Raw genomic sequence first — 16,490 nt, 5'->3', positions numbered from 1 at the left:
GTTTTGTAGAATATATATTTTTGCAATGTTCTGCTTGTAAAATGTATGCAATCTACAAGATTTTTGATAGAATAGTGATGTTTGTCGAAAAATAATATGTTTTGCAATATTTTAAGCTATATTTTACTTGCAGAACATATATGGACTCCGAGGACTCCAATTAAAGGTGGACTCCATAGAACTTTACTCTATATATATAATATTAATTGGTCCACTACTTGACTAACTTTTTTAACTTTTCTCAACTAATTTATCATTTTTCTTAAATTCCGTGCCCGATTCAAATGTAAACATTTGGGATCTTGCTACCCAGTTGGTCAATAACTGTTAGATATTGCTGATCAATCCCCTGTAGTTGCTATTAAATTCCTAAAATTTGGTGACTTTCAAGGTAATCGTTAAATTACTACATATATGATACTGATACATATAAGGTGTGATGCATAGAATAGTTAAAGCTCCGAGTTCATGTTCTATGTGTGCCATTGTCATCATTAAGCATGTGTTATTGTGGTGAATCCAGAGACGCGTAAAACTTCATCACCTATTATCTGCCAAGTTCGCATTATTAGCCAACTCCTTGACTAGAAGAAGTAAATTATTTGACAGAATTTAAAAACTTTCAAGTGTAAAACATAAAGTTGAAGCCTTAGGGTGTTGTTTAAGTGTAAATTGTTGTTGCAGGCTTGCAGCCTGTATGTTTCAGTGCAGAGGGTTACATAAGCTTTATCAAGCCAGATCAGTTCAATGTGGTATCAAGCATGCAAGACATGCAACAAGAAAGTTACTGAAGCTATTGGGTCTTGATTTTGGTGTGAAGGATGCCAGAAGAATGATGATCAATGCAATTTGAGGTCAAACAAAATTCTTGCGTAATTTAAACTTCTTATTCAGATATATAATGGTGGAAGACAGGAAGCTATGCTGTCTTTTTTCAATGATCAAAGCTGAAACTGTATTTGGCTACTCTGCACAAGAACTTGACAACTTAAAATCACAGGTATTTTCATGCCATTTCTAATTTAATATCTTCCACATTCATGTTTATTTGTGAAGATTTCAAGTAACCAAATTATTAATAACAAAAAAGTAGTTGACATCATATTTTTGTGGCTCTAGGAAGGAGATGGAACTCCTTTTAAATGAAACTTAAAGAAGCTACATGTAACATGGGTGCTTTAGATGCGATGGAGTGATGTCCTTGACATGCGATGTAGTGGTATTGGATTAGATGATTTGGGGAGTGAACAAAAATTATACAACTTAATACTTCAAGGGCTAAGAGGTATATATCGGACAAGGGTATTATTGGACGAAAAATGGTTGATAGGTACGCGATGACATACAGTTGGGTTTGAAAGGAACACTTTTAGAATTTAAGGTTTTATGGGTTCAACACTAAGCCTAGATAGTAATGTGACAGACAACAACATTATTGTTAAAGGCAGCTTGAAATTACTTACAAGGGCATCAACAAGGAGTAATCAGGAAATACACAAGTCAGCGAACAACAACAGGTTTATTCTGAGAACTAGGCTATGTTATGAGTCTGTATCAATAATATTGCAAAACTTATAATGAGACTCTCTGTAATAGAAAGTCTGAGTTACTGAGTTGGGTTCCATCCAACCAAACGATTGAATATGTTTCAACATGAAATGATATTATTATATATGTAACATTAGCTACATCACTTATCAAAAAAAAACAATAGCTATAGGCTATAGCTACATCCTTTGCCCTTTACTCGGACATGGTAACTATAACAAATTTATTAACGTTGTCAAAAATCCAACAAAATTAATAGAATAAGTTTCAATTAATTCATTTAGTACATAAAAATCTTGCATCACATTTTTGCAACTCTTCCCTCACGATTCTTAGTTTTGTACTTCTATAAAGCATACCAATCAAATTAAAATAATAAATAAAATTACAAGATTTGGTAAAATAGACAAGCTATCAAGACATCATGACACTGGACATTCACATGGTCGGTTTTGGTTGCTGTAAGTTACACAATGTGGTGTACAACTCATCAAAGAATTAAGAATTAAGTACCTATCACCCAGTAAGGCCAAATCCCTAACAGTAAACAGTAAGATGATTCCTTAGCTTAAAAAGATAAACAAGAATTTCCTTTCAGATCATGCCAAGGTTATACCTATAGGCTGTCAAGGATCAAAAACTTGTATCGGTAATATGGATGAGAGTTCTAGCTCCTAAAGAACTACTAAGAAATTCACTTTACCAAGTTCTTCTCTGATCTGTTTTGAGTAATACAGCTATAATTGCTTGGTGGCTTAAATACTTAAGTTGATCCAATACATAAAGCTCTAAAAAACAAACATGCAATTTCAATCTTTCTACAGCAAAATTATGTGATGCCACATCCAATCAAAATAACATTTAACACGTCATGCACAATTTCTTCTTAAATGTAAAATGTACTGGTATATACGATATGGGTAATGCCAAGATGGAGTGCGCAAATCAGAAAGAGCAAATCAGAAAGAAGATGAAACGACAGTGGAGTTGTAGCAGAAGGGATATAAAAACATGACCTAATTGTAGATGAGTCTTAGGAATAAATGACTTAAATAGTTGAATCACAAATGACAATATATGTTTATATTATTTTCACCTACTAGCAAATTAGACATAATACTGACTCTATTATAAATTTACACATCAGCAACCATAGAGTAAAATATATCAAGTGCCTAATCCATTAATTTTCCATAAGCACACAAGACTACTAGAATAAACTAAGAAACAGCAACTCCTCAAGGATTTAACTTAATGTAGACAAAAGCAACAAAATGGAACATTTAAAGAGTCTAAGAGTTCACCTTTCATTACTTTGTTCGGATATAATAAATAAATATTATATCAATATCTGAAACACTTTGACAAGCTAAACTCAGAAACCAATACTAAATTTCTTAAAATATTAAAACAACAGTCTTAGTAATAGATAGAAACCTCCTCAAGATTAACATGATCACAATCCTCACTCCTCAGAAATCCCAAATTGATCATCAATCATGAAGAGTCCCCAAGATATCATCATCCCTGAACAAGTAATACCTGCACCATAATACCACCCAGTAAATGATCCATCAAGAAGACTCTAATTTGCAACATCCAGCATCTATGTATATAATCACCCCTAAAAAGCTAAACTTCACCAACAAAAAGTATACCCTAATCAATTTTCATTTGTTTTCCGCTGAATTCCATTTTTCAATTTTCATTATTTTAAACACACAGGCACAACACAATCAAACCGAACATAATCTGAAAATGGCTACTATATCAATCATCTATTCTTTTAACCTTATACATCCATATTCATGGAAATTCACTAGGGAACACAATCGCAACCAAATTCCCAATTTTTACGATCCTAAACCTAAATGTAACAATTTAACATAAACCAAACCTATTACTATAATGCAAATAAAACAGTAGAGTGTGATCGTGATAAAAGGCCTTACTCTTTGTCGCCGAGCTTGACTTCGGTACCGCCATATTCAGGCAAGAGAACAGTATCACCTTCCTTAACAGACACCGGAATCTTATTTCCAGCTTTATCAATCTCACCAGGTCCTACCGCAACCACTTTCGCAGAATTCAACTAAAATCATACAAAAAAATCACATATATATACATCAAATCACTTAAAAACAATGTAATTACATCTTAATTTTACCTTAGAAGCTTTCTCAGGGAGGAGAATTCCAGCAGTAGTTTTGGAAGGATGAACAATTTTCTCCACCAGGACTCTGTTAAGTGTTGGGATCAAACGCTTTGCCATTGCTTTTGTTTTTAATTAAAATTTGTGAAATGATGGATTTATTGTTTGTTGTTGTGTGTATATATAATATGTGTGTAGAGACGATGATAGAAGGTTCTAGGCTTGAGGGTTTAGGTAGGGTTTTGAGATCCTCTAATTTTTTGCCCAAGCAACCCGGGTTTCTTCAATCGGGTCACAATTTAGTGGGCTCTTGTTTTGTTTGGGTTGATAGTTGCGCCCAAAAAAACCATTCAAGTGGTTGTGGCTTATTACATTGATGGGCTGTCCAGACCTAAGAAAATTGTAAAACCTTAAATTAATATGCTGCATACTTGCGATATATTTTTATTTGCGGGATTCTTCTCTTTTTCATTTTTGAGATTCTTCGCTTTTTCTCTTGTAATTTTTGCTTTTTTAATTTAAATTTTTATCTATATATTAATTCCTTCTAGCGAAGAAAATAGCAATTTTACCATAGTGTATTGTGTCTCCAATACAAATTAATTAAAATTAAGGATATCATGGTAATAATACTTTCGAAATCCGGGTTATTGGGTCATTTGATTCAACCCTAATATAATTATACCAGTGTTCTAAAACGCCCCGACTCGGACCTAGGCGGTGATTTAGGCGTTTTTTCAAAAAATCGGGTCAAAATCGGGATTAGGCGGTCAAAATTCGTTCCTAGGCGGTCTAGGCTGAAAATAATTAATTTTTTTTACGTTTTTATAATTTTAAATCATTAATTTCATAATTTCACACAATATCATGTCAATTTATAATATAAAGTATTGGTAAGAAGTAACAAGTAATCTAATATATTTATTTTCTCACTTAAAATATAAAAATAACATATTATAATTAATTTAAAAGTGTGAATTAAAATATAGTTAATATTGTAAACTCAATAATTAGTACATAACGCATATCAAATGTGTAGATATTATTTAATACCATTCTAATTTATTTCTTCAAACAAATATTTGACATGTTGATCATTATATAATTATAAAAATTAAAAATAATATTTATATTCTTCCGATTAATGTTCCGATTATCGGTCCGATTAATCTCCGACTTGCCGATTAATCTCTCGAAGGTACCCTCACCGCGCTGGCACGCCTAGCGATTTCTGGAACACTGAATTATACGCAAGAGTTTGTTACATTCCTTTGATGTGAAGATATCTTGGCGTACAATAAGAGACTTCAAATTTGAATTATTGTTTTTGATTTTCATTAATTCAAGAACACTTTTAATGAAGTTTAACTAATATATTTATTGATTGAATTCAGATACAATATATCATAATTCGCACCAATGGATGAGGACTCGCAACCTGATATGTCCACAACAAGGTTTGAGATTTTACAAGTTGTCTGCCATCGTTTGTATATTTCAGTCAATGTCTTATATTCTTTGTTTTTAGGGCACCGCTCTTTGCCGCGATATTTGCAAGTGAGTCCACCTTCGATAAAACCTAGTATGTTCATGTGGCCTACTAATGTATTCACGATTTCAACGTATATTTTATCATGTTTCGATCAGTTTTAAGTATGTTATTGTTTCTTTTAGCCTCAACCTGTAGTTGAAATCATGTTGAAAGATTTTTCGGTTCGCCATCTACACGAACAAAGAATAATATTATATCTGAAACTAAATCAGTTCAATCCAGTAGAAACTCAATTAATCATAGATGTAAGTTTGAATATTCGCGTGTCTTTCATTATGTCCTTCATAATTATATGTCATCCATGTAATTTTTGCTCATTTTGATTTTAGCAACTGTTTGTCATTCCATCTTTAGTATGAATGATGGACTTATAAAATTTTTAATCAATTTAAATTTACCGTATTTCTAATTATTTTAGTTTTAACTATTATGCTTTGACATTTAACAAAAATTTCTATGTAATTTAACAGTAGTGGCAGCGAGGACATAAATTTAACCAATGGAACAATAGTTTTACATGACATCTACCAACAAAAATCTCGAGAGAGGTATTATTTTCAGTTATCGTATATAAAAAATTATACCAATATATCACTTTTATGGTCATATTATGTTGTAACTGAAAATAATGAAATTCATACTGTATTTTTTAAGTCGCGGTCATATTAAAATTTTATATTAATATATCTTAGTGGGGAAATTTTTGTGCAAAACCAACATGTAATCATAATTTTCGCGTTAACTTCATGAATATTACTCCAGTGTTCACAATAGGAACTAAAAATTGTCTAATTGCTCGTGCTAAATTAATATGGTTTGAGATGATGACTGAGATTTGATTCCCAATTTATACACCTTTTTACTGAATATTCAATATTCAATACTTAATTTTTACTTGTTTTTTTATAATTATTAAAATAAGTATAATTGTATGCATAGTACGGAAATATTACTAGTTTATATTAATCTATGCTCAAACTGATTCAACCACACTTTTTACGTTAAGTAATAGTAGATATTTTATAACCACCCTAGACTAATTATGCCTTAAGTTTGCGATTTTACAATTTTTCAACGGTTAATTTTTGTTTGGTGCATGATGCATTAGCAAAATTATGGGTATATCAATGTGGATATCATTGGAGTGTGTAATGTTCAAATAAAATATAAAAAGTAAGGTTTATTAAATTATGAGTGAGGACGATTTGAAAAAGATTGTGAATTTGGGTTAGTGAATGGACACTGAGAACAAGAAATTTATGTATATTAAGTTCAAATATATATATATATATGTATATATATATATATATTGACACATGACAGTCTAACAATGTCCCGAATATTTCTTAAATTATTGAGAAACTTTCTCGTGCTTTATTGATAGAAAACTATTAGTAATACTTTATTTTATTTCTATAAATAAAAAAATATTTTTACTTACTATAATTAAATATTAATAAGTTTATAAAATTGTACGAGAATGCGAATAACAAAATACGTCGCAATACATCGTTGAAAAGCATGAGATATTTTTACGAAAAAATATTATACCTAATACGCAGAGTCGTGATATTATTATTCATAATTTTTTATGCTATACTGAGGAACTCAATTGCGTGAAGTTATAAGTCCAAATGTAAAAATAACATAACAATTTTATAATTGAGTGATTATAAGTTACAATGTACGTGACACCGGTTATATTCTAGTCATTTAAAATTCTACTAGTCAAGTTAATTGGTTCATTTTATTATCTTAAAATCGACAATTCAACGTGTTAGTGTTGCCACCGTCATGTTTAGTATGTATTTTTTTATATTGTTTGAATAATTCTTTTTAACGTCTAATGTTAAGAGTTGAGATTGATTTTTCCACGCTTACTTTTCCGGCAATATTTTACATATATATTTATATTTTTGCTAATTCTAGTTACTTTTTTTTAAAAAAGGTATAATTATTTCTTATTCTATTATTGTTAGGTAATGAAACACACGGGGGTGAATGTGTTTATGTGTTTTTCTACTTTTCTCGAAGTGTTTATGGTGATGAACAAAATAAATTAAAACCTTTTAGTGAAATATGTTAGTACTGAATTTAAACAGATAGAAACAGTGAACACAAATATTTCAAAACTCACTTAATTTTATATTAAAATTAAGAATGTCTTGCTACAAAATTTCTAGGCTCTTTGTTTGATAAAGAGTTTAGCTTCTTTCTTGAGAGAGTACAAGATTTCTGATCTAATTGGTTACTCCTAACAAAGCATCCAATGTTTACTTTATAGAACAGTAAACACTGGTCATTACACAATATGCAACAGCATGTACTAAACCCTACTTTTGATAACCAAATCTTTCTATTTTCGGCTTAGTGTATCTTTGCTAATATTGCACGCCTGTGACTTTACTTTGCTAGTTAATCTTGACCTTTGATCTTGTTCTCTTCAAGCTGTTTTTTGTAGACTTGTCAATCCAACTGATTGGATTGTTTGTTGATTGATAATCTTGGATATTGAACTGGTCTGCACTTTGTACTTTGAGTTATACCTCGAGATCTCCAGTTTGATCTATAGAGAATTTGACATCTCGATAAGTATAATGGCTTATCGAGATCTCTCATCACTCTATAGTTTTTTTGACTTATCGAAGTCTCTGAGTTCTCTACAAGAGAATTTAGCTTGTCGAGATCTCTCATCTTCATGACTTCACTTTGGTTTATCGATATCTCTAAGTTCTTGATAGTCTTTGCATTACAGGCATTAGTTGGATGAATAAATGAGCTTTTCAATAAAATGTGTTGCAAGGAGGTCAGATTCTGAAACCTAGCCATGTTCATGTTGAAGAGCATCTCGATAGCTTCGCGTGGTCTGTTGATTCACTGAAATCGGATGAAGGGAGCTCAAGTTATAGCAGAAACAAGAAAATGAAGAAAAATCCAGAGGCACGACGCGCCCGCGCTGTAAGCGGGGCGGCCGCGCCCGATTGACAGAAAGGTCGCGCGCCCGCACGGAGTGTGGGGCGGTTGCGCCAGAGCCTTGAGCCAGAATCATGTTTCTACTTGAATTTGATGATTTTGAGGGCCCAGGTTGTCCAGAAGCCTATATAAATAAATAAAAAGATATTTTTAATAACAAGGAGCCAAGGGAGAGCATTGAGAAGACCTATAGAGCACAAGACGGCTACGGAGAAGAAGACCTTTGTATTCTTCAATATAGTTGATACTTCGGATGCTTGTTTTCGATTTGTCTTTAAACCCTAGTACTCTTATATTATTTTTTATCATGTTTTCATTGGAACCCATAGTGATGATGAGTTCGATTATGTACTAATCGTTGTCATAGGGTTCTAATGGATTTATTTATGGATTTCAATAGTTAATTATTATACATCCTTTGTGTGCGGTGATTTATGATTTCCTAGTTTGGTTGTGCTTATTCGTCTTTGATGCGTAGCTAACATCTGAGATTGTTTGTTAATCTCTATTGAAGCGAAAATGAATATAGAGGTTTAGAACTTTCCATGATAGCATATGTTTATGTATGAATTGACATGCATAATTCGTGGCTAATTTTAACCATCTTATTCACCCTATGTAATCAACATAAATAACTTGCTCTTAAACCATTATGTTTTCAATCTTTATAGACACATAGGGACTAAGCATAATTGGTGTCTATTCAACTTCTATCTTAATCGTGGATGTTTGATAGTAGGGTATATGTATAATGAAAGTTAGCATATACTAGTTTCGTGTTATCTGATTAGTTGTCATCACCATCACATATTAAGGATAAAGACATAAAATTTGAATGAAGTATTTAATGAAGTTAGAATCCCATGTGTATTCTCATCTAAGTAATTCAATCTTAATTCTCTTAGTTAATGTTATTTAGTATAATCACTTAGTTAAATCAAAACTCAAATTGTTACTTGTCTTAGCATTGAACGATAACCATACATTGTTGCATAAGTGCATAATCTGAACTTAACCTAAACCACTCCATGTGGGAACGAACTTGATTTACATCTTATACTACTTGTGATCATGTGCGCTTGCGTGTATTTTCGCGTGTGTTTTAGTGCGGACAGTTCTCTAGTGACCAATTGACTTATCGATATCTCTGAGTTCTCTAGTGATCAATTGACTTATCGATATCTTAGAGATCTCTAGTGATATTTTGACTTATCGATATTTCAGTAGCTTTTCTTTGACTTCTCGATAAGTCATTCTGGAGTTCTCGAATGACTTCTCTATAACACTTAATCCGTGACTTGTAGAGATCTTGACTTAGAATATTTTCCCAAAACAGATCTATTCAACTCCAAACTCCTTCATAATTCTTCTGAGGCATGATCTTCTTTTAGATAAAATTCTTAGGCTTGATACTATTTACAGAAAAAGGCTCCAGTCTGCTCTTATACATTTTTACAGAATTAAATGTTACAATACAAAATGCAAACTTAGATTACAATACAACTCACTTAGGGTTGTCAATTTGACTTAGTCTTGTTATAGTACAGGCATGTCTTGCACAATAATTGTTGCTAGTTTGCTAATGTTTTAATATAAAATATTAAAAGCATGTATTTGCTATTATCATTTTTTGTTTTATTTAAGTTTGATATTTTTATATGTCAAATTTTTAATTATAGTTTCCATAATAAAAAACAAAAAAAAACATGAAGATATTATTCAACAATTTGTTTTAAAAGTTGGAACTAAATTTATAAAGGCCATATCGGACCAGCCCAGGAAGTAAAGCTAATGCGACCATTAATAAAAATTCACCACCAAGACACCACCAATACACTTACACATATAGACATACTAGAAACTCGAACCAACTGAAAACTGCAATAACAATTAACCAAAAGACCTATAAACTAATCGATTTAAACAAAGGAATGAAAGAATCTACTAATTCTATAAACACATAATTCTCTAAAATAGAGACAAGGACCATAATCATCATATTTAATTATCGATATTAAACCGAAGGCGGAAGCGTACCTGAATCTATAAGGGGATAATTGCGACGGTATCTCCTCAACCAAGTACTCTTTAGGGTTTGTCAATAGCTCTTTCTGAAAAAGGTAGAAGATAAGCCGTGTAAAATGCTTGATATATTGGGGACTATAACCCTTTATATATACCGCCTAATTAAATCTCCCATTATAATTTAATTGGGTTAAATATCAAAGTGGTCACTTAACTGAACGCCATATATCAGTTTAATCATCAAAGTTAACGGGGTATCATTTGAATCACTAAAGTTATAATAAATATCATACATATACCTCAAAATATGTGCTCGATAATTAAAATTTATTTTATGGGGTTCTATATATTTTTCTTGAATCTTATTATAACCAAATGAAAATGTATGAATTCTAGTATTTTCTATAATATAGTAAGATTTTTTAAAATTTATCTACTGTTTATTTTTAATTTTGTAGTCATTTGCTTTCTTTAAATAAAAATAATTAGTAGATAATTTTTTAAAAATCTCAAAAAATCATCTAAAATACTATGTATTCATAACTTTTCATTTGGTTGTAATAAGATCTAAAAAATTGCTTAGAAATCCATAAAATAAATTTTAATTCTCGAGCACATATTTTGAGGTATCTGTTTGATATTTATTATTACTTTAATGATCCAAATGATACCCCGTTAAGTTTGATGATTAAACTGATATATGACCTTCAGTTGAGTGACCACTTTGATATTTAACCCTAATTTAATTGGGCCTGGTATTGGATATCAACTTATTAGGTCCATACAATAAATTAAAATCTAATTGAGTTTCTTATTTGATCACTTAATTTAACCCAATGAAATAAATAGCTAACATAATTGATATATTATATGCAGCCCATAAATAATAATTATTATTAAAATAATAATAACAATCTCCCACTTGGGCTTCATATGAATCCAGAATCAATTACACAAAATTTTGGTGTGCAACTTTATGCTATTTAACGCCCTTAGATTTTACCAAAATAATTCGACTGTCTACTATAAATTCATGAGATTATGGCGACATTCATCACAAACTTTCCCTGACTAAACCTTCCATGGTCACCACAAAAATATATTCAACGATATGAATCAATTCATGGATAAGTGACATGGAAATTACATACATTGTGATCTCTATAATGTCTATTTCTAACTAGTCCTTAGTCAATCTCTAACAAGACTGATTCCAATTTTCCCAACTCAATGTTAAACCACAATAAGAAAATTGAACAAAAGTATAGTGAAATTCAATAAAATAAAATTCCATCAACTGTATTCAGTAGAACATAAACAACTCAATGTTTATTACATAAAACACCAAAATACAAACTTCCACTAAACCAAAGTGTCACAAAAGGTAACACCCATATGAGCAGTATGTTCGTGAAAAACCTTAGGTGTTAACGCCTTAGTGAGCGGATCCGCAATCATGGAGTTAGTCCCAATGTGTTCTATCGAAATATTTCTACTCCGAATCTTTTCTTTAACAACTAGGAACTTAATATCTATATGTTTTGCTTCGGTAGTGCTCCTATTGTTCTTAGAATACTTCACTACTGTTTTATTATCACAAAATGTTGTGCAAGACATGCCTATACAATAACAAGACTAAGTCAAATTTACAGCCCTAAGATTTATTGGTAATTAAATTTGTATTCTGTATTGTATTACTTGAGTTTATTGTTGTGCAAGACATGCCTGCACTCTAACATGACTAAGTCAAATTAACAACCCTAAGTAAGTTGTATTGTAATCTTAGTTTGCATTTGTACTTGTAACATCTAAAGTCTGTAAAAATGAAAAAGGAGCAGACTGGAGTCTTTTTGTTTAAACAGTATCAAGCCTAAGGATTCTATCTGGAAGAAGATCAAGAAGATCATGCCTCAGAAGAATTTTGAAGAAGCTTGGAGTTGAATAAATCTGTTTTGATAAAAATATTCTAAGTCAAGATCTCTACAAGTCACATATTTAGTGTTATAGAGAAGTTACTCGAGAACTCCAAATGGCTTATCGAAAGTCAGAAAAGCTTATAGAGAACTCACAGAGATATCGACAAGCCAAATTGAAGACATGAAGTTTGGAGATATCGACAAGTCATTTCTTCACTAGAGAACTCAGAGTTATCGACAAGTCAACATTCATTAGAGAACTCTGAGTTATCGATAAGTCAAATTCCACTAGAGAACTCAGAGATATCGATAAGCCAAAATTCACTAGAGAACTCTGAGTTATCGACAAGTCAAATTTGACTAAAGAACTCTGAGTTATCGATAAGTCAATAAGCCACTAGAGAACTCAGAGATATCGATAAGTCAAATTGTAGATATGAAGACTAGAGATCTCGACAAGCCAATTCTCTTATAGAGAACTCAGAGACCTCTACAAGTTAAATTAACTATAGAGTATTAGAGATCTCGATAAGCAAATATACTAATCGAGATGTCAAGTTCTCTATAGATCAAATGGAGATCTCGAGGTAAAATTCTCAAAGTACAAAATTGCAGATCAGTTCAATATCCAAGATCTACAATCAACAACTAATCCAAACAACAAAAAACAGCTTGAAGGATGTGTGAAGATTAACTAGCAAAGGAAGATCAAAGTAAACACAGGATGCTAAGATATGGAAGATACACTTTTCCTAAAATAGAAATGACAAGTGACAGTTTACCAAAGTTAATAGCATGTCTTATTGTACACTGTGTAAACCAACAGTTAACTAAATTATAAAGTTAACACTGGTCCTTTAGTAAGTTGAAATAATTCAGATAGAAAATCTTGTAACTCTCTCAAGATAGAAGCTAAGATCTTTATTAAAAAAGTGCCTAGAAATTTTGTAGCAAAACATTCTTAATTTTAATATAAAATTAAGTGAGTTTTGAAAAGATCTGTGTTCTTTATTATTGCATGTTTAATTTATGCACTAACACATTTCACTTCAAGATTTAATTTACTTTGTTCAACCATAAAAAGCTCAAGAAAATCAGAAAAACAGAAAAACACATTCACCCCCCTCTGTGTGTTATTCATTTCCTAAAAAGTGGTATCAGAGCCAAATCTGAAAGCAAACAGATTCAAGATCTTGGAAGAATGAATACACAGAAAATCAGTAGCATCAAAATTCCTATCTTTGACAAAGCTAACTACACTCTTTGGAAAAAAATGTTGCTGTTAACAGGATGGGCAATTCACTCTATATTCAGATTCTCAAAAATGGGCCCTTCACTCCTATGGTTAGAGTTGAAGAATCAATAGATGGTGATATGGTCATTCCAGCTCATTATGCTTCAAAAGACCCTTCTAAGTATACTGATCCTGAAAAGGAGAAAGTTTCCCTGGATAGTGGCTTGCAATTGATATTGATAGAGTCACTTGACAATGTGATGTACAACAACATTGTCAACTGTGACACTGCCAAGCAAATCTGGGAAAAGATTGAAATACTCTGTGAAGGAACTGAGGAAGTTAGATCTAACCAAAGAAGGATACTGATTTCACAGTATGAGGGTTTCATGGCCAAGCCAAAATAAAGTATAACTGATGTGTTTGAAAGGTTCAATAAGCTGATAATTGACTTGCAGCTTCATGATAAATACTATGAAGCTGAAGAAGTGAACTTAGAGTTCTTGCTTACTCTCCCTGATCATTTAGAACAGAAAATCTCAGCAATCAGGGAAGGGAGAGACCTCAACAGAATAACACTGGAAGTTCTATATGAAATTCTTAAAACATATGAACTAGAAATGATTCAAAGGAAATTATTGAGATCCGGTCAAGGACATGTTGTAGAAGGATCAAGTGCTTTAATTATAAATGAAAGCCAAACATCTAATGATGAGCCAAGATCTCAAAATCCAGTTGCCTCACAAAGTGAGCAAAGAACAAATGATTCACAGGAACAAGTCATTCTGGAATTGGAAGAAGATGAGTCCTACACTCTTGATGAACTGGATGAGCTAGATCAGTCAATGGCTTACTTGGCTAGAAAATTCTCTAACGTTAGAGTAAAGAAGCCAAGATACTTCAAGGGTAAAAGACAGTCTTTCAACAAAGACAACAGCTGGAAAGGAAAAAGGGAAGTACACTTCTGATAGCAAGAATGGTTACAAAACTGGATCTGTTGACAGATCTAAGATAAGGTGCTTCAACTGTGATGAACTAGGCCATTTTGCTACAGAATGCAGGAAACCAAAGAAAGCAAAGAAAGACAAAGCTTATCTTGAACTGGAAGCTAAGTATGAAGCTCTTCTGAAGAAACAGCAAAATAAAGCTTATATTGCAGAAGGAAAAAGTTGGGATGATTCTGATAATGATGAAGATGAGGAAGTTGGAAACTATGCTTTAATGGCCTTGGAGTAAGGAGAATCATCCTCATCAAAATCACAGGTACCAACTCTCACTACGATTGATTTAAATGTGAGTCAATATAAGGAAACTGTAGAAAAGATGAGCACAGAAATGTTTCACATTCATACAAGTATGGTTGTTGCTAATGAAGAAGTTAGCAGATTGATAAAGATAAATGAGAAGCTTGAAAGTGAAAAATAAGAAACTGAATTATTGTTGGTAGAGCTTGAAACTGTAAGACAAGAAAATGCATATCTGTTGGGTGGCATTTATGACACTTTATTATGCTCTAATAAGCTTTAAATTGATGCATTTGTACTCAAGTTGTTAAGTGTTTTAATGTATTTTCTAGTGTTTTTGCATTTCAGGCATTATCTAGGTAATCATGTGAATTAGCATTGTTTTGGTGCCAATTTGGTGTCAAGGTGGTGTTGGAATAAAAGCTCGTGGAAAGCCGGCTCGAAGCAGCAAGGAAAAAGATGAAATCTGAGTTTTTCCCAGAAGGACGGCGTGCCCGCGCTGTGATAGCGTGCGGCCGCGCCAGGATTCCAGAATGACAGCGCTCCCGCACTGTGATAGCGCGCGGCCGCGTCGGTGCAAAAGTTTTGATTCCTAATTCTAATGCAATTCTAATTGGGAGACTTCCAGATTGATTAGGGTTGCTATATATATTCAAATAAGAACGTTTTCATAGAAGAGACGTACCAGAGCCCAAAGAGAGCCGTAAGAAGACCGTTTTAGCACGGATTCAACGAAGACGAAGAAGATCTTATTTTTACTTATGAATCTTTGTTCTAAGTTGTAACTTGGATGCTAGTTTTCTTACTTGTGAACCTTTACTTTTGTTTCGTACTTGGTTTTGTTATTTAAGGATAAAGACTACGTTTATTATACCATGCTTTCATCGGAACCCATGTTAATGATGAGTCCGATTATGGGCTAATCGTTATCGTGGGGTTCTAGCGGATTTATTTATGGATTTCTTTAGTTAAATTGTTTATATGCCTTAGTGTGTGGTGATTGAATGATAACCTAGTATTGGTTGTGCTTATTCATCTTATAAGAGTCGCGAACTTGTAAGATAACGTGTTAATTCTTAATGAAGCGACAGTGAATTTAAGGATTTAGAACTTGTCATGCTAGCATAGGTTCATGTGTTATTGTTATGCATGATTCGTAGGTAATTTTACCCATCTTACTTGCCCTGTGTAATAATGATAGATAACTTGTGCTTTAAACCGTTATGTTGTCAAATTTTATAGACATATAGGGTCTCAATATAATTGGTGTCTATTCAGCTTCTATCTCTTTTGTGGATGTCTGGTAGTATGTTATTCGTGCAACAAAAGTTGGCGTTTAGCAGTTTCGTGTTATCTGATTAGTGTCATCACCATTGCATGTTAAGGTTAAGAATAATAAGGCTATTGAATGAAATATTTAATGAAGTTAGAATCCCATGTTTGTCTCATATAATATACAACTCTCTTTACTCTCTTAGTTATAATCATTAGTTTAATTCGTAGTATAAACAACCCAATTTGTTATCGTCTTAGCATTGGATAATAACCATATCATCGGTGCATAGGTGCATAAATTACATAGTTAACTGTTATGCCCGCTTTCGGCCATGGGCCCTAAACAGGTCCCTATAAGTGCATTGAGAAGCTGGACTCTCGTGTATGGGCTAGAACCATGGATTAATATGACTTGGGCCAGCACATGTGGGCTGGGCTCACACATGCGAACTGGGCTCACACATGCGAGCGGGGCTCACACATGCGAGCTGGGCTCACATTTGCCATCTGGGCTCTCATATGCGAGCTGGGCTCGGTTGTGCCTACGCGAGGTGGACTCAGGTGCCTTCAC

The 16,490-nt window shown here is 32.6% G+C and overlaps 1 protein-coding gene across 1 annotated transcript; it reads right to left on the bottom strand.

Moving 5' to 3' along the window:
• Positions 1–2,823: 2,823 nt before the first annotated feature.
• LOC141663900 (10 kDa chaperonin-like) lies at positions 2,824–3,952 on the bottom strand. The gene is made up of 3 exons (XM_074469748.1): positions 3,716–3,952; positions 3,501–3,640; positions 2,824–3,090 (listed from the first exon to the last, which is right to left on the bottom strand). Exons 1-3 carry the CDS (start codon positions 3,818–3,820, stop codon positions 3,042–3,044), a joined length of 294 nt encoding a protein of 97 aa, XP_074325849.1. The 5' UTR covers positions 3,821–3,952; the 3' UTR covers positions 2,824–3,041.
• Positions 3,953–16,490: the final 12,538 nt, after the last annotated feature.

This window comes from Apium graveolens, chromosome 6, assembly GCF_009905375.1.
Source record: "Apium graveolens cultivar Ventura chromosome 6, ASM990537v1, whole genome shotgun sequence".
Classification (NCBI taxonomy): domain Eukaryota; kingdom Viridiplantae; phylum Streptophyta; class Magnoliopsida; order Apiales; family Apiaceae; genus Apium; species Apium graveolens.
The sequence above is the reverse complement of the archived record's forward strand: the minus strand, read 5'-3'. Positions and strand labels throughout refer to the sequence as shown.

Bases quoted from the DNA above. Each gene is read 5' to 3' on its own strand.
- LOC141663900 (XM_074469748.1), bottom strand. From the start codon at position 3,820: ATGGCAAAGCGTTTGATCCCAACACTTAACAGAGTCCTGGTGGAGAAA. The intron at 3,641-3,715 runs GTAAAATTAAGA...GTATGATTTTAG, and splicing joins TCCCTGAGAAAGCTTCTAAG to TTGAATTCTGCGAAAGTGGT. The intron at 3,091-3,500 runs GTAAGGCCTTTT...ATTATGGTGCAG, and splicing joins GTCAAGCTCGGCGACAAAGA to GTATTACTTGTTCAGGGATG.